Source organism: Myotis myotis, unplaced genomic scaffold (assembly GCF_014108235.1).
Source record: "Myotis myotis isolate mMyoMyo1 unplaced genomic scaffold, mMyoMyo1.p scaffold_m19_p_36, whole genome shotgun sequence".
Classification (NCBI taxonomy): Eukaryota; Metazoa; Chordata; class Mammalia; order Chiroptera; family Vespertilionidae; genus Myotis; species Myotis myotis.
This window is the reverse complement of record NW_023416342.1, coordinates 2,036,954-2,056,810: the sequence shown is the minus strand read 5'-3', so window position 1 is coordinate 2,056,810 and position 19,857 is coordinate 2,036,954. Positions and strand designations below refer to the sequence as shown.

General features: G+C 54.8%; 1 protein-coding gene across 31 annotated transcripts in view; it reads left to right on the top strand.

Annotated features, from left to right (window-relative positions):
- ANK2 (ankyrin 2) overlaps positions 1–19,857 on the top strand; it is a 337,929-nt gene that overhangs the window by 234,878 nt on the left and 83,194 nt on the right. For 29 of the 31 annotated variants that reach the window (XM_036303240.1, XM_036303241.1, XM_036303242.1 and 26 more), the window contains 5 exons: positions 2,804–3,001; positions 6,308–6,406; positions 6,542–6,640; positions 13,642–13,740; positions 17,745–17,942. In XM_036303240.1, the coding sequence (XP_036159133.1) occupies positions 2,804–3,001; positions 6,308–6,406; positions 6,542–6,640; positions 13,642–13,740; positions 17,745–17,942 (693 nt within the window). The remainder of the gene's footprint in view (positions 1–2,803; positions 3,002–6,307; positions 6,407–6,541; positions 6,641–13,641; positions 13,741–17,744; positions 17,943–19,857) is intronic. The other 2 variants (XM_036303266.1, XM_036303265.1) reach the window with 1 other exon arrangement.

Below are 19,857 nucleotides of genomic sequence, written 5' to 3'. Positions count from 1 at the left end.
GACACGTGAATGTTACTCTGTTGTGAGTGAGAACAGTGTCCATACGGGAGGTGATCTTCCATTTATGATACTCTTCCCCCCAAGTCATCCTCTTTCAAAGCAGCAAACTTAGCCTGACGAGGCGGCGAGCCTCCCAGCTCCCCAGCCTTTGTCTCTCGGGCAGAGAGGTGGCGTGGAGACTGCAGTGCCATGGGGAGCGCGGCTCGCGGGCGTCGCACAGACGTGACCAGGCACACGCTCTCCAGGCAGCACAGCTGGTCTCTCCTTCCTCAGCCTGCGCACCACAGGGAAACCGTGTCCTTACAAATCACACAAGCCATGAGGTTGTCACCATTCAATGTACATGAAATGGTTTATGACGGTAAAGCTCCCCACTCTGGGTGACCGGAAACAGTCCTGAGACAAATCATACACAATCACATGCTGTTTCATGGATGCGCAACGACCCCCAGGCCCTTCCTGCAACAGGAACTCAGGCAAAGGATGTGTCGGACCTTCTCCCCCCACTTCACCGCCCCAGCCCCTGGCCAGGCTTGGGATCAGCCCATGCCGCTGCTAGGGCGAGCAATAAGAATAAGGCCCCTGACACAAGCAAGTATTTTTCAGTGTGCATTGTACTTTAATTGAATATCGAATTGAAACTCTTTGAGCACAAACCACACACTTGAAATACATATGGAATGGAATCAGTCTTTAGGGATGTGCCCCAGGCCGCGAAAGGCTGTCTCAGATCAGAGACAGGAGCTGAGAAGCAGTCGACTTGGTTATGTTCACCCTCACACCCGCACGTGGGCCGTGGGGCCGTGGGGACCTGTCTTTGACATGCGACTCTGGGTAATGCTGAGATAGTTTTGGAAAGTTTCGTGGGGAACAGATTGAAATTTAAATGGAAATTACAAAATTTCAGACCAGCCATGTTACAACCAGTAAAAAGCCTCTAGCAAACTGAGAATAAGCAGCTGACAACATCCCACCAACTACAGAACAATCTTATCGACAGAGTCGGCCCATAATTGCATGTCACTAATGAAGACAGGATTACCTAGGTGGCCTCCTTGTAAAATGAAATACCGTTCTTATGCAGGGGCCCAGCACACAGGGTCTGTGACTGCACAGTTATATTTATTTACCTGTTTGTTCGTTCATTCATTCATGCATTCATTGGTTTTTTTTGTTCATTCATTCATGCATTCATTTGTTTTTTCGTTCATTCATTCATTCGTTTTTACATTCACTCATTTGTTCATTCATTCATGCATGCATGCATTCATTCACTCACTCATTTGTTCACTCATTCATGCATGCATGCATTCATTCACTTACTCATTCGTTCATTCATTCATGCATGCATGCATTCATTCACTCACTTATTCATTCGTTCACTCACTCATTCGTTCATTCATTCATGCATGCATGCACTCACTCACTCATTTGTTCGTTCATTCATCACGCACCACCTAATTATCCTAGTGAGTAGCTACAGTGTGCCAGGCAGTGTCTAGTCAATAGGAACTATCAAGATAAATAATAGGCAGTCTATATCTTTAAGAAGCTCAGAATTAAGTAAAAAGATAGAAAAGGAGACCATTACGCAGGTGAGGAACAGGAAGAACATGAACTAACCTAGTGACACCTGGCAGGGGCGTAGAAGGCGCCTCCTTCCAGTTCTTCTCTTTCCGAGTCATTCCTGTGCCTCTGAGAGGGTCGCCTGCGTGTGGACAAGGCCCTGCTGTGTCCCCGGGACGTGTGCGGGCTCCAGGGGCGCTCAGTGCATATTTCTAAAAACGAACAAAGGATTAAATGGTGCAGATTTTATTGTCCATGTGGTCATTAGGTGGATTAAACAGCATTAAGACCGACAGCATGTCCGCGGATGGGCACACCCCAGTCCAGGCCTTGCAAGGCCCGAGGGTCTTGGACACTGTGCCCTTTATCCACACATCTATGCATAAATCCCTCATCTACTTGCCCTCTGTCCTAAGTTCATTTTATGAATTTATAATTGCAAAACCAGTAATTATGAGTAAAGAGTATTTCACAAAGAAGAAAATGAAGTCGCATATACTGCTGCAGCCCACAAACCCCTACGATTGAATGTGGGTGCATTTGTTCTCAGCTGTCCCCCCATACTATTGCAACCCCTTCTCGGGGAGAGTAGGGGCTGGGCCCATGCTGGTCTCTGCTTCTGCGCACGTCAGCGCTGCCAAACTGCGTCTGTGGTCACCGTTATTTTCTAACGACCGCGTGTACACTGGTTACTAAGAGGAGGCAACAGTCTGCTCTCTTTACTGAGATGTTTTCTAATTTAGTTTCTTAATCGTACATTTTTTGTCCTATAAGCTTATTTATTTAACTTTGAAAACTAAGAGCCTGACTGAGCCTGACCCCTGGCAGCGAATCACCATGATTTTGTGTTCCTATGTTGGCCCCTGAGAAGTGAGGCTAACGTTGCTTTGGGCCGTATCCGTGAAGATACATCTAGGTTTTCCTCAGACTTAAAAGCTGGGAGGTCACTGACCCCTGGCCCACCTCGCCTCCCCTTTTCTAGCTCTTACCTGCCTGCTTTCGCCACGCCCAGCTCACGTCCCAGCGGAGAAAAGAGGTCCTAGGACCGTGGGAGCGCAGAGCAGGGAGCCCGAGAGAGGCCTCAGGCCTGTCCTCTCGGCCCGGCGTCACCTGCCCTGTGTTGCCCTGTCACCGGGGACTCTAACCCTAGCTTTCCCCGAGATGGAGAATGGGCTTTGCTGTGCTCCCGACCTGCGAGCGATGCCTGACGCGGCGTTTGCTTTGTTTTACTGCGCAGAACGGGCTGTCCCCGCTGCACATGGCCGCGCAGGGCGACCACGTGGACTGCGTCAAGCACCTGCTGCAGCACAAGGCGCCCGTGGACGACGTCACGCTGGACTACCTGACGGCCCTGCACGTGGCCGCGCACTGCGGCCACTACCGCGTCACCAAGCTGCTTCTGGACAAGCGGGCCAACGCCAACGCCCGAGCCCTGGTAACCTGAGCAGCCGCCCGGCGAGGCGGGTGGGAGGGCGGGCCCGCGGGGAGCGGCGTGCAGACCCGGCCCACACGGGCACCTGGCTCCGTCCTGCCTTCACGGTCGCTGGGACGCGGTCGCGGGCATGGCGAGGTGGACGAGAACACGAAGGCAGCGTGCCGTGGTTGGCGAGTTGCAATAGAAAGGGCAGCTCTGAGTGGTCACAGTTTGAGCTGGAAAATAGAAGCTGCCAGAGGGAATGATAAAGTGGGTTCAGACAGCTCTCTCGGGTCAGAATGAACGTGTGGGAAAGTTGAGCCTTAGTCGTTCCTTTCTGGACGAGACTGCGGTGGCCAATGGTCGGACACGTCAGACGGTGTGATCTCAGCATATGTGGGGTTCCCCGGACAGTCCCCCCGGACAACCCCCCCTGGACAGTCCCGCCTGGGCTGGTCACCAGCCAGGGGCGCGAGCCGGCTCGGGGGCCTGACGCCAGGAGGCGGTTGGCACAAACCTCCCGGAAGCCATCCCTGCACCTGGTGTCTCCCGGGGCCTAATGCCGAGTGACTTCCCGCGTCACCTTCCTTCTAACAGCCGCTGGCCGCAGGCATGCACTAACTGTGTCTCGTCCCAACTCACACACTAGGAACACACTTTCTCCTAGACATTTACATGGTTCATGTCCATCAAGTCAGTCTTCACTCAATACTTGAGATGATAGGATGCCCTCAGAATGATCTAATAGAAATCGTGTTTCTGTTTAGAAATCTCCCATCAGAATCAGTGCATGCCTCCCTGCCTGGGAAACAGATAGCCCTTCCAGGTTCTGTGTGACACGTGTGGAGGTATTTTCTTACAAGGAGGAAAATGCTCATTTTCAGCCGGAGAATGGGCAGTGAGCTTATATAATACTAGGGGCCCGGTGCACGAAATTCATGCACTGTGTGGGGGGGGCCCTCAGCCCAGCCTGCCCCCTCACATACTGGGAGCCCTCAGGGGATGTCCTACTGACGGCTTAGGCCCGTTCCCTGCTCCCTTTGGGGAGCAGACCTAAGCAGCAGTCTGGCCTCCCTTTGTGGGAGGCGACCGGGCTGATCAGGGGAAGGCACCAGCCCCATCACCCTGTTGCTGCAGCCACTGCCAGTCACCACAGCCAGCAAGGTGTTTTCATCAAAACCACCAGTCCCTTTATCATGAAAAATGACAACTTTCTTTAGGCATTTTCAAGATGTGTCTTTCATAGGATATGACATTTCTTTATTATTTTTTTTTTATCCTCACCTAAGGATATGTTTCCATTGATTTTTAGAGAATGTGGAAGAGAAAGGGAAAGACAGAGAGAAACATCAAAGTGAGAGGAACACTTTGATTGGTTGCCACCTGCATGAGCCCTGCCTGGGCCCCGGCCAGGGAGGATCCTGCAACCTAGGTACATGCCCTTGGTCAGAATTGAACCCAGACCCTGCGGTCGGCAGGCCAAGGCATTATCCACTGAGCCAAACCGGCTAGGGCAGGATATGACATTTCTTAGCCCTCCAGCAGCGGACCTTCGTTTTTTTCTCCAGGAGTGTGGTGAAAAACCCTAGATCACCTTATTGGATTCTTATTACCCAAGTTACTAAGAATATTACCAGTGGCATACAGGGAGCTTAGCCAATGAGCGGTCAGAAAAGGTGTTTCCTCTGTAGTTCACACCTAAAGCCTCTGGCCCAGGCTTTGGGCCTAGGCAGGGGACCCCCAGCTCCCTCCAATCACCGGCTCAGCCCCTGCCCAGACCTAAAGCCTTGGGGCCTGGGCACGGCCCCCCATCTCCCTCTGATCACTGGCTCCGCCCCTGCCCAGGCCTAAAGCATCTGGCCGAGGCTTTAGGCTTGGGCAGGGGCCCCCTCGGCTCTGATCGCAGGCTCGGCCCAGCCCAGGAGCCCCCTGGCTCAGGCCCTTCCTAGGCTGCTCAGGGCCCACACGGGGCCTACCTCACAGTGACCTGGGTGCCAATGATGTTCCCGTGACCCAGGCCACTGGGCGCCTATGTATGCAAATTAACCGCCATCTTTGTTGAGTTAATTTGCATACTCAGCTGATTGGCTGGTGGGCGTTGTGAAGTGACACCAATTTGCATGTTTTCTTTTATTAGTGTAGACTGCGACTTAATATGAAGTCTTGTAAGTGCATCTGCTTACATCTGGCTCACCCAGAGCCCACACCAGGAAATGCCTTCAGCCCCGGGAGGAGCAGGCGCTGGGTCAGCATGACCTCGCGCCTCCTGTGAGGGGCGGGGCCTGAGAAACACTGGCTGGCGCAGTTCCCACGGTCACCTGCAGGGCACATGCACCCGTCCCCCACAGGGATCCACATTCACATAGAAATATACTCAGTACAGCGCACCGGAGGAAGTTTGGGGACACATTTTTCTTTTTCTTTATATTTTTATTGATTTCTGAGAAGAAGGGAGAGAGAGAGAGAGATAGAAACATCAGTGATGAGAGAGTATCATGGATTGGCTGCCTTCTGCACGTCCCACACTGGGGATCGAGCCCACAACCCAGGCATGTGCCCTGACAGGGAATTAAACCATGACCTCCTGGTTCATAGGTTGACGCTCAACCACTGAGCCACGCCGGCCGGGCACATTTTTATATAATAGCCCCCAATCCCTACACATGAGCTCAGTGTGAAAAGTTCAAAAGTGCCTTAGACATCACCACAGTCCTCTGCCTCTGAGAGATCTCTCCTTCCCATTATTCCAGAAACCCTCCACACTTTTCTTAAAAATATTCGTGAATTTAACAATCATTTCTTCATAAACTAGGTTTCATGAACCTGTCTTATAACTTCTGCTAAGATAACTTCCTATACACGTTTTAATGTAACGTCAGGATATAAAAAACTATCCACACAGATCATGCTTCCTGCTCACTGGCACCTCCTCCTGGAGAAAGTGGTAGCAGATCTGAAACACTGATTGTAGAGGCAGTCATGGCCTTGGAATTTTAAAACCGATGAAGGTGTTTACGCCTAAGATGTGGCCTTTCATCAGAAAAAACGTGCTTATCTCCAAAGCACCTGACACGGTTCATCGCCCCCCTCGCGTCTCACGGCCCCTTGTCCTTCTCTGACGAGTTGCCGTGTTGTTGTGGGCGCTTGTTTCGGTGTCCACACAAGCAGGACCCCACACAGCCGCCCCCACGGGCACGCCCGGTGCTCACTGCAGGGGCAGAGCCCTCAGGACACAGCACGTGTGACGATGCGGTCGGACGCCGTGTTGTGCATGCCCTGCCTGAGTGGTTGCGCATGTCTCCCACTAACCGGTTGTCTTTTGCACAGAACGGCTTTACTCCACTGCACATTGCCTGCAAGAAAAACCGCATCAAAGTCATGGAGCTGCTGGTGAAATACGGGGCTTCCATCCAGGCGGTCACCGAGGTAGACACGGTCCCGGCTTGTCACGACCCCTCACTCCCCCATCTGCGCCCCCTGCCCCTCACTAGGCCGCCGATGGAGAGCCGGGCGCGTGCAGGGGAGTAAAGCTGCTGTCGTGTTGCTTTGTTCTGTCCGCAGTCGGGCCTCACGCCTATACACGTGGCCGCCTTCATGGGCCACCTGAACATTGTGCTGCTGCTGCTGCAGAACGGCGCCTGCCCAGACGTCACTAACATTGTGAGTATGGCCAGCAGGGCTGTCCACGCGTCCGTCTGCTCGCAGCCCTGAAGAGAGAGCCGGTGCGGCTGGTGCAGGGTGATTGTAGGACTGAGCCAAGTCTGCAGGGAGGGAGGGTCGCTGGTCCTGGAGCGTCCCCACGCGGTGGACACAGCCCACGCTTGGTCAGAGCTCGACTGACTGAGGGCGGGGCAGTGAGCTCCGGGGGCTCGCTGCGCTGGCTGGACGGTATCCCTGGCGATCTCTGTGCAAGTTCCAGGTCAGGACCCAGCCAGGCCAGTGCACTAACCAGAGAGGCTGAGTGAGGCTGCTCTCGCTGTAGCCACCCCGGCCTCAGGGACGTGGGTTTCCCACCTGCTGCCCCGCTTGGACTCTGTCTGGATGTGATTTTGTTGGTAGAGGCGCCCTCTCTGACCTGAGGAGTCACATCCCATTTCTCAAACACCGGGGAGGCACGTGCCCCCAGACAGCTTGCTCTCTGCCAGGAACTCGGCACCTGGGACTCCGCACCTCGGCTCGGCCTCTGTGTGGGTCCTTGTCTGGAGTCGCCCTTGAGACTCTGTGATCGCCGTGTGCACACTCCCTCCCGCGGGCACAGGGCACCACCGTGCAGGGAGCTCTCAGCCCCGGGCTGCTGAGGATGTACGCGGGCAGCAGAAAAGGCTCTGCCCCCAGGAGCATCTGTGCTCGCGGTTAAAAAGTCCCGTTACCAAAGGCAGTGGGTCCAGAGAGTTGCTGGATGTTGGTGCCTCTGTCCCTGTGAGGCGTGAAACGACGTTCATTCCTTTCCTTCGTGTCTCCTCTCATGTCCCGGGGGTTTGTGTTCGATGGTTTCTGTGCTGAAGTGCCTGGTGTGCAACAAAGTCCACGTGAAATACGTGTATTTGATTTTAAATGTTACACAATAGCCCCTCTTCATATTACCGACAGAGGGAGCATAAAACGGTCCCAAAATGGAAACGTAAAGGCTACGTTTACCAATGTCCCTAATTACAGCGTGGGGGTCCTACGTTTCCGTGTATTTACTGATCTTCACTGGGTTAAGGATGAGAGCAATCGCGCAACAGGCCGCTTCTGAGAACTCTGAGAGAGGAGCACCCTCCTTTCTGTGTTCAGAGAGGAGCCCCTCTCGCTCGTGAATGGAGTCCGCGCAGACCACTCACTGCACAGGTCCTCTGCGCTCCCACCGGGCTGCGGGCTCCACACGTGTGTCCCGACACTGCAGGTCCCAGGAGAGAGTTCGATACTGGTGAGGCGGCTGCTTCCAGGTTCTGTTTGTTTTCTCTCGGGTGTGATGTGCTCTTCAGGGAGAAGACACCAAGCAGGCAGGGTTGCAGGTAAATGCAGGACTGCCAGTTCCACTTGAATTTCTGGTAAACAACAAATAATTGCTTTTTAAAAATTGTTTTTATTGATTTTTTTTTTTAGAGAGAGAGGGAGAGGAAGGGAGAGAAACATTGATGTGAGAGAGAAACATCGATCGGCTGCCCCCTGTATGCGCCCCGACTGGGGATCGAACCAGCCACCTTTTAGTGCACATGCTGAGCCGCACCAGCCAGGGCCGAGTCCTTGTTTTACTGTAAGTGTGCCCCTCGCATGTCCGAGACACACCGTGCTGACGGCATCACCCGCCCCTCGTCTGGAGGGACCCTGAACCGGCATCCTGTTCCTTTACTTGCCAACCAGCAGCCCACAGCTGCCCGTGGCCTCGTCACTCTCGGGATGGGAGGTTTAGCTACGGGCCCCAGGTCCTGGGGGTGATGAGGTCACTGCGTGAAACTGTCTGCTTGCTGTGCCAGCCTGGGTCCCCTCCCCCGGCCCCACCACCCCCCCCAGAGCCTCTGTGTGCTGCCTGAACTTGTGTTGCCCTGTTGGATGCCAGGCTGTCTGTCCCGCTCTGACGCTTCCGACCGATGCAGCGAGCGGTCGCTGTAGCTGTCAGCAGAGTCGGCTTTAACACCCAGAAGGGGCATGCCGCTGAGCACCGGCTTCGGCTGTGAGCTCGCCCATCTCTGCCAGTCCTGATGTATCTGGGATTTCACTGCACTCAGCCCCTCAGCCGCACCTCCTTCCCACAGCATTCACAAGCGCACTGAGGTCCAGCTGGCCGTGGCCACCGGCTTCACAGGGTCCAGGACCACGCCTCGCGGGGCTGTCCAGAGGACAGGGCCCTGTTAGCAGATCAGTGGATCCCTGGCTGAGTTCACGCTGCATATTAGGGTGAAGAATCCCCCAATGCTTACAGTTCATCAACTGGAGATAAAGGAAACAGGCATGTTGAATACCCTGAGGTGTGTGATAACAGATGGAAGTTATGATTAAACTCTGCACACCCTCTCACTTTCTTATTTAAACTTACGCTTAAACAAGGGTAATGCACTAGGAAGAGGTAAGGGAATTTACAGTACAGGTCAGCTTCCCCAAAGCCATCAAGTAAGAATCAAACATGATCCCCAGTGGCAGGGGAGTGACCACACATGTCTGCCTAGATAGCTTATCTTTGAATCTAACAGTTAATACTTTAAATTTTCTATATAACTATCAGTTTCAAATGTGTAAACACCATATAGATCACTTATTCTATATGATAAAAGCCTAATATGCTAAGTGTCCGGTCACCCAGTTGGCCAGTCAACCAATCAAAGCGTAATATGCTAATGATATGCGAAGACCGCTCAACTGCTCGCTGTGAGGTGCACTGACACCAGGGGGCAGATGCTCCGACCAGTAGGTTAGCTTGCTGCTGGGGTCTGCCCGATCAGGACTGAGCGAGACGGGCCAGACATGCCCTGGAGCCCTCCCGTGGTCCCTCCCCGGCTGGTCAACCTCCTATGTTCCCCCCTAGCCCCAATTGTGCATCAGTGGGGTCACGGCTGGCGAGCGCAGTGGTGGTGGTGGTAGCCTCTCCCACCTCTGCAGCAGCCAGGGGAAGTGGGCCAAAGCCGGCAGTCGGACATCCACTGAGGACTCTTGGAGTGTGAGAGGGCGCAGGATGGGCTGAGGGACCACCCTCCTCCAGTGCATGAATTTCATGCACTGGGCCTCTAGTCTATACATATAAAGAGCCAGCGACTGGAACACTGTAACGACCGGAACCGGTTGCTATGATGCCCACTGTGGCCAGCAAACTGGCCTGATTGTGGGTGGGGCCGGTGGCCAACCTCCCGAGACCCCTTCCCCTGGCCAGCCCACCCCCAATTGCCCCCTCCTCTACCCCAATAGGGGGTGGGGCCAGCTGGCTAACCTCCTGCAGCCCCTCCCCCCAGCTGGCCCCACCCCCAATCACCCCCCTTACACCAATAGGGGTTGAGGCTGGCCTACGAACCTCCTGCAGCCCCTCCCCCTGCCTGACCCCACCCCAGATTGGACCCCCCCCATCCCGATTAGGGGCAGGGCCAGCTGGCCAACCACCTGTGGCCCCTCCCCCTGGCTGGCCCCATCCCTGATGGGTCCCCACCATTCTGATTGGCCTATGCCCCCCCCCGCTAGCTCTGCCCCTGATTGCCCCCCCCCCCCCCCGATCAGGGGCAGGGCAGGCCAGCCAACCACCCACAGCCTCTCCCCCCGGCTGCTAGCCCCCGATCGGCCCTGTCCCCAATCTGCTCCCCCACCCCAATCGGGGGTGGGACCCGCCAGCCAATTACCCACGGCCTCTCCCCCCGGCTGCTAGCCTCCGTTCGGCACCTGCTCCCCCACCCCAATTGGGGGTGGGACCTGCCAGCCAATTACCCATGGCCCCTCCCCCCTGGCTGGCCTGGCCCCAATTGGTCCCTGATTGGGGCCAGGCCGGCTGGACCCCATCCATGCATGAATTTGTATACTGAGCCACTAGTTTTATTATTAAACTAGACGCCCGGTGCACAAAACTTTGTGCACGGGGCGGGGGGGGGGGGTCCCTCAGCCCGGCCTGTGCCCTCTCGCAGTCTGGAACTCCTTGGGGGATGACCACTGCTGGTTTGGGCCCACTCCCTGGGGGATTGGGCCTAAGCTGGCAATCAGACATCCCTCTGGCAGCCCGGGAGCCCTTGGGGGATGTTCATTTGCCAGCGGGGAGCAGGCCTAAGCTGCAGTCAGCAGAGGCTCCCACCACCATTGCTGTACTGGCAGCCGTCAGCCTGGCTTGTGGCTGAGCAGAGCTCCCTCTGTGGGAGCGCACTGACCACTAGAGGGCAGCTCCTGCATTGAGCGTCTGCCCCCTGGTGACCAGTGTGTGTCATAGTGACCAGTCATTCCCAGTCTTTCTGCTGTTAGGGTCAGTTTGCATGTTACCCTTTTATTATATAGGATAGAGGCCTGGTGCATGGGTGGGGGCCGGCTGGTTTGCCCTTCAGGGTGGGGGTGCCTGGCCAGTCTGGGTGAAGGGCTGAGGGCCATTTTCAGGCTGGCCAAGCCTCCCCAGTGACAGAAGCACCCAGCCTTTCCTTTTTTCCTGGGATTTATTTAGCTTCTATAATTGAAATTTTGTAGCCTGGGGCCAGGGCTTGGCTTCCTCCATCACCAGGGGCAACCCAAGGCTCCAGCTCCGTGGCCACGGCCAGCTGTAAGCAGGTGTCTGGGGTTTGTTTAGCTTCTATAATTGAAACCTTGTTGCCTGAGAGGAGCTTACAGCCGGCCAGAGTGGGTGGGAGGGAAAGCCTCCTGCGCTCCAGCTCTGAGCCCGCGGCCTGCTGAAAGCAGGTATCTGGGGTTTGTTTAGCTTCTATAATTGAAACATTGTTGCTTTCGGATCTTAGAGCTGGGCCGCAGCAGGGAGGAAGCTTGGCTTCCTCCATCACTGGAGCAAGCAAGCCTCCTGCTCGCTTCAGCTGCGTGGCTGCTGGCCACCATCTTTGTTGGCAGTTAATTTGCATATCCTGCTGATTAGCCAATGGGAAGTGTAGCGGAGGTATGGTCAATTACCATGTTTGTCTATTATTAGGTAAGATGAGGGTATTGGAAATAGTAAGACTAGCATTTTCCATCTTGTTAGTAAACTGACAAATCTTGGCTTATGAAGTGAACATATGCTCATTGTTGAGTAGATGCTCTGGAGCCTCTCTGGCTTAACTCCTGTTACAGAAATCCAATCTTGTCTCTGTGTCTACCACCATTAGCAAGATGGCTATGCTTTTATCTGACCTAGAAATAGGATGGAGATGGGAGGGGTGTGTGTGTTTAACAGTTAGGAGACCTCAGCTTCCTCTGTTTAGAGACAGGCTTGACCTGACAAAGAAGACAAGTGAGAAATGGTGGTTGTCGGAGAGGAAAGGTCTCGCCGCACATCCTAAGCCCGAAGACAGTGTTGCTGTCCCAATCGCACATCGTCTATAAAACAGGATGCTCCCGGCACGCTTGCTCTCCAAAGTCCAGTATATCACCAGAACATGAGGGCACTGGAGGGCCAGAGAGCCATTCATAAAAGAAAACATTAGAGTAGACGTCCAGTTTAATGCTTTCAAAGTCAACTCATTTGAAATGGATTTCCACAACATTATAAGGAATGGAGTGTCCAATTACTGGGAATAGAACCCAAAGTTCACCTTAAATCAGCGGTTCTCAACCTGTGGGTCGCGACCCCTTTGGGGGTCCAATGACCCTTTCACAGGGGTCGCCTAAGACCATTGGAAAACACATATATAATTACATATTGTTTTTGTGATTAGTCACTATGCTTTAATTATGTTCAATTTGCAACAATGAAATTGGGGGTCACCACAACATGAGGAACTGTATTAAAGGGTCGCGGCATTAGGAAGGTTGAGAACCACTGCCTTATATCCTCTAGGTCCGTGGTCGGCAAACTGCGGCTCACGAGCCACATGTGGCTCTTTGGCCCCTTGAGTGTGGTTCTTCCTAAGCCTTGGGAGCACCCTAATTAAGTTAGTAGCAATGTACCTACCTATATAGTTTAAGTTTAAAAAATTTGGCTCTCAAAAGAAATTTCAATCGTTGTACTGTTGATATTTGGCTCTGTTGACTAATGAGTTTGCCGACCACTGCTCTAGGTTGAAGGGTTTCCTGCGCAAGGAAAGAGAAGAAAGCACTCCTCGGATTTGTCCGACTCCCCTCACCATGACCAACCTTGAGATCGGCTTACTTACTTCCCGTGGCTACATCAGCCTTCTTTCTAGGGCTGGCGACTCAGTGCTCACTGCCAGTTCAGTGCCGTGCTCTTTTATGGCCAAACTTTATGGCTGAAAGTTTGCCGTGTGCAGAGCTGCAGGTGGTTTTAAAATAGGCTCTTTTTTAAAAAAAAGGCAAAACCTTGCTTTTAGTCAGTAATGAACAGGCTTCCCAGTGAGAAAATTCTCTAACCTCTAAGCTGCCATTTCCTGATCAGTGTGGCGGTCGATGGGCCCGGGATGTGCGAGGCCTATGCCCAGCGCTGCCCACCCGTGGACGGCTCTGCCACCCCAGCAGGTTTCTCCAGTGACTTGTCATTAAATGGCTCATTACTAAAAGGCAGGGAACCTCCTGGGCAGGTCAGATTTGGTACAAACAGTCACTGTCAGGTCTCCTAACCCAATCAGGTGAAAACTAGCAGTTTATTTCGGATATTAACTTTGAACTCTGGGAAGGAAGGACGTACGGGTGGTGCAGATGGAGTGATGGTTGGAGTTGCTGCCTCGACCTGCAGCATCTGGACTTCCTCTCACTAAAATGTGACCACGTTGGTATCACTAGTGGAGTGTGATCATGACAGGTTTTAGGTTGAAGAAAAACGACACATCACAAATTTAAATCCTGCCAGGTTGCTTACAACACTCAGCCCCGGAGTCCTGGGCATTTGGGTAAGTTTGTTGGCTCATTATGGACTGAAAGGGCAAAGGATCTGGTTTTATCCGTATGAAGATAGAGAAGACACAAAGCCGTGGTTTCCCAGACTGAGTAACAGTGGAGTGATTATGCCTTTTCGTAGGTTTCCTGAACTTTGGGTTTATTGCTGAATGTCACAGAAAGGCATGTTTTATTCTCTGCCTCCTGAGCATGGGCTCACTGACCCTGACGTCTTGTCTCGGCAGCGTGGGGAGACGGCACTGCACATGGCAGCCCGGGCGGGCCAGGTGGAGGTGGTGCGATGCCTGCTGCGCAACGGCGCCCTGGTCGACGCCAGAGCCCGGGTAGGTGCTGGGGCTGGGCCCCTCCAAGGGTAGGTGCTGGGCCTGGACCCATCCCTCCAGGGGGGCACCCCTCAGGACCTGCGCGCGCATCAGGCCGGAAGGAAGCGAGCAGCGAGTGCGGGCAGTGGGGATGCCCCCATTTCAGAAGCGTCAGCATTTGGAGAAATGTGCAATTCAGTATCTAAGAAACGCAACCCCCGCCGCCATTTAAATAATGTTGCCTTGTGAGAGCCCTTGCACACACATCTGCTGGTTTCCACGCATTTGCATTTACAATCTGCTGCTGTGGAGGTATGCACACATCTCACCCATTTCTTCCCACCAATGTTAATGTTCACAGACAGGCCTTCCCGTTACTTAGAAACGGGTTACAGTCAAGGGGGGCCGTGCTCCCCTGTGATGAGGTCACCCCTCCTTACTCCGGCTTTCCTTCTCTGTCTTCCCTCCACTGTCAGCAACAGAAGAACCTGGGCCCAGACACTGTTCTGTTGGATTTCCCCGTTTCTCATTGTTCCTAACCCCCCATCCCCCGCCAGGCTGATGTCTCTTCCTTAAAGTTCCTTCCGACTGCTGCTGTCCCACCTTCTTCCTCACACTGGCCTCATTGGCAGTGTTTGTCCCTCTCTCTTCCGTGCTGTCCTGCCGACTGTCACACCAGTATCTCTGGGGTTCCTGGCGAGTATTTAGTCACTTTCTCTTCTTAAAGAAAAATACATATCTATATCTATATCTATATCTGTATCTGTTTATCTATCTATCTATCTATCTATCTATCTATCTATCTATCTATAGTGGTTCCAGAGTGGGAGGGAGAGGGAGAGAGATAGTGTTACAGAAAAACCGGACAAGAACCAAACAGCACTCTGAGAGTTTGGAGTTACACTTTATTCACCGCAGCAGGCTTAGGGAAACTAATCCAAATTCTAAGCCAAGCTACAAGCAGAACTTCCCTTTTTATAGAAGAGCCAGCCCTTTGTGCGCTTGCTGGCAGCGGCCTTGAAAACTATACAGTTCTATCCAATTAAAAAATGCACCTGGCATGGCATTGGGTGTATCTAGTCTCTGGCCTACAAGGTCAGACAGCTAAGTTTATCTCCCCCATTATTCAAGCAGGCTAGAAAGCAAAGTTATTTTTTCCAGAATAAGAGGCCGTCCAAAGAATAGCAGGGAATTCCAAACAGTAGTTTTACAGAATAGGGGTTTTCCTTCACAATAGAAACATCAATCATCAGAGAGAATCATGGATCAGCTGCCTCCTTCATGCCCGACACTGGGGATTGAGCCCACAACCTGGGCTTGTGCCCTGACTGGGAATCGAACTGTGACCTCCTGGTTCATAGGTCGATGCTCAACCACTGGGCCACACTGGCTGGGCCACTTTCCTTCTTCACCGTCTGACACACCTCAGCTCGAATGGGCCGCCTGACTCGCTTTAGAAACTGTCCTGTTGGAACGAAGCACCCGCCGAGGTCTCTCAGATCTCGTTCCATGTTCAGTCTTTGCTGTTAGTTCCGAGGGTTAGACTTGGAAACCCTAATGCTTCTCCCAGTCTTTCTTACATCCTCTGACTCCGCGTTTTTACTGCGTTTTCCCCCAGAACCGGGGTAGGTGGGCAGCCTGGACAGTGCTTTGTCTTTGGATTGTATCGCCTTTCTCTCCATCGCACAAGTTAGTGCAATTGATGATCTTTGGTACCATCACTGGTACTTTGCTCTTAAATGTTTAGAGATTTTGTTATTCAAACTGTATTCTTCCCTGCCTTGACATTTTTCGGTTTTGTTTTTCCTTAAAGACTATTTTTAGAGCAACTTTAGTTTTATACCAAAATTGAGTGGAAGGTACAGAGATTTCCTAAATGACCCCCCCCACACACACACACATATCAGCAACCCCACCACACGGTGCACTTGTCACAGCTCATGGCCCCCGTGGACACGGCGTCGTCAGCCAGAGTCACTGTTTGCATCAGGGTGCTGGGCAGTCTGTGGGTTTGGACATGTCCCTCCCACGGTGTCACACGGAGTCACTCCTGCCCTAACACCCTCCGTGGCTGCCTGTCCTCCTTCATGGGATGGCCACCTGCACGCGGCTATTTTTACAGAAACTTTATGGTCAGTCAGTGCAACTTGAGGAGCATGAACTTCACTATTTTTACCAGAAATTGTGATAACATGCCTAATCACTATTTTGTGGTCCTTATGTAAACATAACAGGGTTTCCCATTATCTCTCAAAATAAAAACTCATTATATCTATTTTCAAATTTTAATGTGTTTTATTTTTAATAGACGTTTGCTCTTTTTCTGTATCTCTGCCAATTTTTTATGTTGCCTATTTAACCTGTTATTCTTGCCTTTTTGGTGCCACCTGAAATCCTTCCTCAAAACCACTGGCCTCGGGGTCTTTTCTTGGAAATACTGTAGCATTTCTGTCTGTCTGTCCTGGTGAGTAGCTGAGGGACCGTGGGTAATCTTGGAGACTCATTTAATTCCTCTTAAGCTTCTCCTCTGGAAAACGGCCTGATGGTGGGTGCTGTGCTTCCTCTCGGGCCTGCTTTGAGGACAGGGCCAGGTGCATCTCACAGGAAGCAGCTCATGGAGGGCACAGGTCCATGAAATGCCCGTTATGCCCACCTCTCACCACCGAGGTCCACACAGTCCTGTCTGCCGTCTTCCTGTAGATCCTCGCACCCCTGGGAGGGGCGGCATCCTGTGAGCTCCGATTCCGTCTCTCCGTGTGTCCTCAGCTCGGGGCCCAGCTTCTCCCTCCTCTTTGACTGGCGTGCCCTTGGCCAGTGTGCACAGACCTCATCCCATCACCGAGGCTACCCGCCCTTTCTTTTCACAAGAGAACAGTTTGGTCTGGTTCCCTTAACACTAAACCTATTTTCCTGACCACACCCGAGAGCCAGGGGTTTCTGGAGCCTCCGCAGCGTGTCCTGCGTCCTCACACCAGCCCCGTCCTCGGCTTCCTGGGGGCGCACTTGGCTTGCGTCAGCCTGTTTCCTTCCTGCCCGAGCTCCCGTTTGCATCGGGATGCCAGTCCCGGACCTGCACCGCGTCCTGGGACATTTCCACAGATCCGCTTACAATGTCCCCTCTATCCTCAGCCTCTCCTTGAAGCCAGGACCGCGTGTGGCCTTGGCTTGCCGGGCGGAGGGAGAGCCGGTTTCCCAGCATCCCTCGGCTTTCTCTTGACCTGGTTCCCAGGCAATCAGCACCTTCTCCTAGTGAAACCTCCGGATGGGAATCTAGGTCTTAGGGCTTCTGGGTGCGATTTCTTTCTTATTCAGAACCAAGGGTTGGTTTCTATTTAAATGTGAATGAGGCTGAAGCCTGGCCTGTGGGTGTGCTTAGAGAACCACGGCCAAGATGAGGGAAGTACATACTTTAATTAACTAACCGATTAACTTATTTATCTTGTTGAATTTATGGGGATGGCATTAATAAAATTACACGTTTCCGGTGTACAATTCTATGGGGCGTCATCTGTATATTGTACTGTGTGTCACCACACCAGGTCAGGTCTCCTTCCCTCACCATTTATCCCCTGCACCCTCTTCTAGATCCCCTTCCCTCCAACAGTAAAAGCTAAGGAAGAACCTGTGACCACACAGGTCACCTCGTAGGAAAATATAAAATAACTGCGGCCAGGGTAGTAATATTTCCTTCTGCCTAGGGGCTCCCAGAAAAAGGAAACCATGATGCAAATGATAGCGGCGGCATTAGGGCTGCCCAGGCACTGACCTCTGACCTGCCTTGGGTTGCAGGAGGAACAGGTGGCACGGGGCTGCCCGGGCACTGACCTTTGACCTGCCTTGGGTTGCAGGAGGAACAGGTGGCACTGGGCTGCCCGGGCACTGACCTTTGACCTGCCTTGGGTTGCAGGAGGAACAGGTGGCACTGGGCTGCCCGGGCACTGACCTTTGACCTGCCTTGGGTTGCAGGAGGAACAGGTGGCACGGGGCTGCCCGGGCACTGACCTTTGACCTGCCTTTCGTTGCAGGAGGAGCAGACGCCTCTGCACATCGCCTCGCGCCTGGGCAAGACGGAGATCGTGCAGCTGCTGCTCCAGCACATGGCGCACCCGGACGCGGCCACCACCAACGGGTACACGCCCCTGCACATCTCCGCCCGCGAAGGCCAGGTGGACGTGGCCTCGGTCCTCCTGGAGGCCGGGGCTGCCCACTCCTTAGCTACCAAGGTAAGGGTGGCTGCGGCGGCAGGAACCCACCAGCTCCCCCTTCTCTGCCACGGACGCTGCCCAGCGGGTCGGTCTCTCGGGCCTGCGCGGTCCCGCTCTTTGCGTCGGTGGAGAGCCGTTTCCTGGCGGTCGGAGGGCGCTGGGAGGGTCGTGTCCTCTCGGCAGTAGGAGGAGGCCCTGCTTTCCAGCGGAGGCCTGTGCTGCTTCCAGGCGGCCCCTGGGGCGCGAACCGAGAAGGTGCCCATCGAGCCGGGCACCTTCCCTCCTTCCGAGAGCAAACCCAGGCCGTGTCCCAAGAGGAAAAGAGTGAGACCCCCAGGCGCACGGAGCCAGGTGGCTCCCGAGGAGGAGACGGCAGCATCGGCCGGGCGTCCCGCACTGGCGAGGGGGTTGGCGCCTCCTGAGCTCAGGTCGCTGCATGTGCCCTGCGCGCTGCTCTCGGCTTCCGCCCACTCCCGCCGCCGGCGCGGAGCTCGGGTCTCAGGCCCGCCTGCAGAGCCGCGTTCTGACGTCACGTCGCTGCCCCCCAACCCAGGACGTGGGTGACCGGCCTGCACGCACCGGCCTTCACCCTGGGCTGGGCCAAGGGATGTCCTCTCCCGATGCATCCGGTTGGAAATGCCCAGCTTGGAGGGGACTGAGCCCGCCCAGCTCCTCGGAGTCCAGAGGGGACTATCGCCGAGGGGTGGGGAGCAGACGGGGACGCCCACAGCAGGGGGGTGTCTGCAGGCTGAACACCGCCCCGAGTGCGGGAGGGACGCGGCTTCTGAGCGACGCGTGCACATGTCCCGCACGGATGGGAGGATGGGCGTGGGCGCTGCCCCTCGGACCCTCGCGCCTGCGCGGAAGAAACAGCTGATTCTTCAAACCCGGAGAGTTCAAAGGGCTTTCAAAAAAATTTTTTAAAAAAAATCCGAAACTGAGCAACATATACGACTAGAAATGACAACCTACCGCCGGGCGATGGTCTCATCAGGAGGCGGCGGTGGGATCCAGCCCGGAAGCAGGGAGCGCAGCCCGGCCAAGGGGGTCGGGGGAGGGGTGGGGGTGCGCCCTGCCGGGGTCCGCGGGGCCGAGGCGCCCTCCAGCGCCCGCCCAGTCCGCAGCGGAGGCTCCTGCAGCTTCGTCCAGTCAGTTCCCGCATCCCGGGGCCTCCCAGCCGGGCCGGACCCCGGAGCTTCCCCGGCGCCGCCGGCCCTGAGGGTGCCGGGGAGATGGCGCTCCGTGGACCGCGCGCTCCGGCAGGAACGAGGACGCCTCCCATGTGGGCCCGCGGAAAGGCGGGGTTCACGCTCCTCCAACGCCCTGCCAGCGCCCCCGGTTCTCAAAGAAGCGCAAGGAGGACGGCCTCCTCCTCGGAAACAGCGCGTGTGGTGACCTGTGAAGGGGACGTGCTGCCCGAGGGGACGTGCTGCGTGGGGGACGTGCTGCGTGGGGGAGAACGTGCCACGTGGGGGAGAACGTGCCACGTGAGGGGACGTGCTACGTGGGGGAACGTGCTAGGTGAGGGGACGTGCTGCGTGGGGGACGTGCTGCGCGAGGGGACGTGCTATGTGAGGGACGTGCTGCGTGGGGGACGTGCTATGTGAGGGACGTGCTGCGTGGGGGAACGTGCTAGGTGAGGGGACGTGCTGCGTGGGGGACGTGCTATGTGAGGGACGTGCTACGTGGGGGAACGTGCTAGGTGAGGGGACGTGCTGCGTGGGGGACGTGCTGCGTGGGGGACGTGCTATGTGAGGGACGTGCTGCGTGGGGGACGTGCTATGTGAGGGACGTGCTGCGTGGGGGAGAACGTGCCACGTGAGGGGACGTGCTACGTGGGGGAACGTGCTAGGTGAGGGGACGTGCTGCGTGGGGGACGTGCAGCGTGAGGGGGAACGTGCTATGTGAGGGACGTGCTGCGTGGGGGACGTGC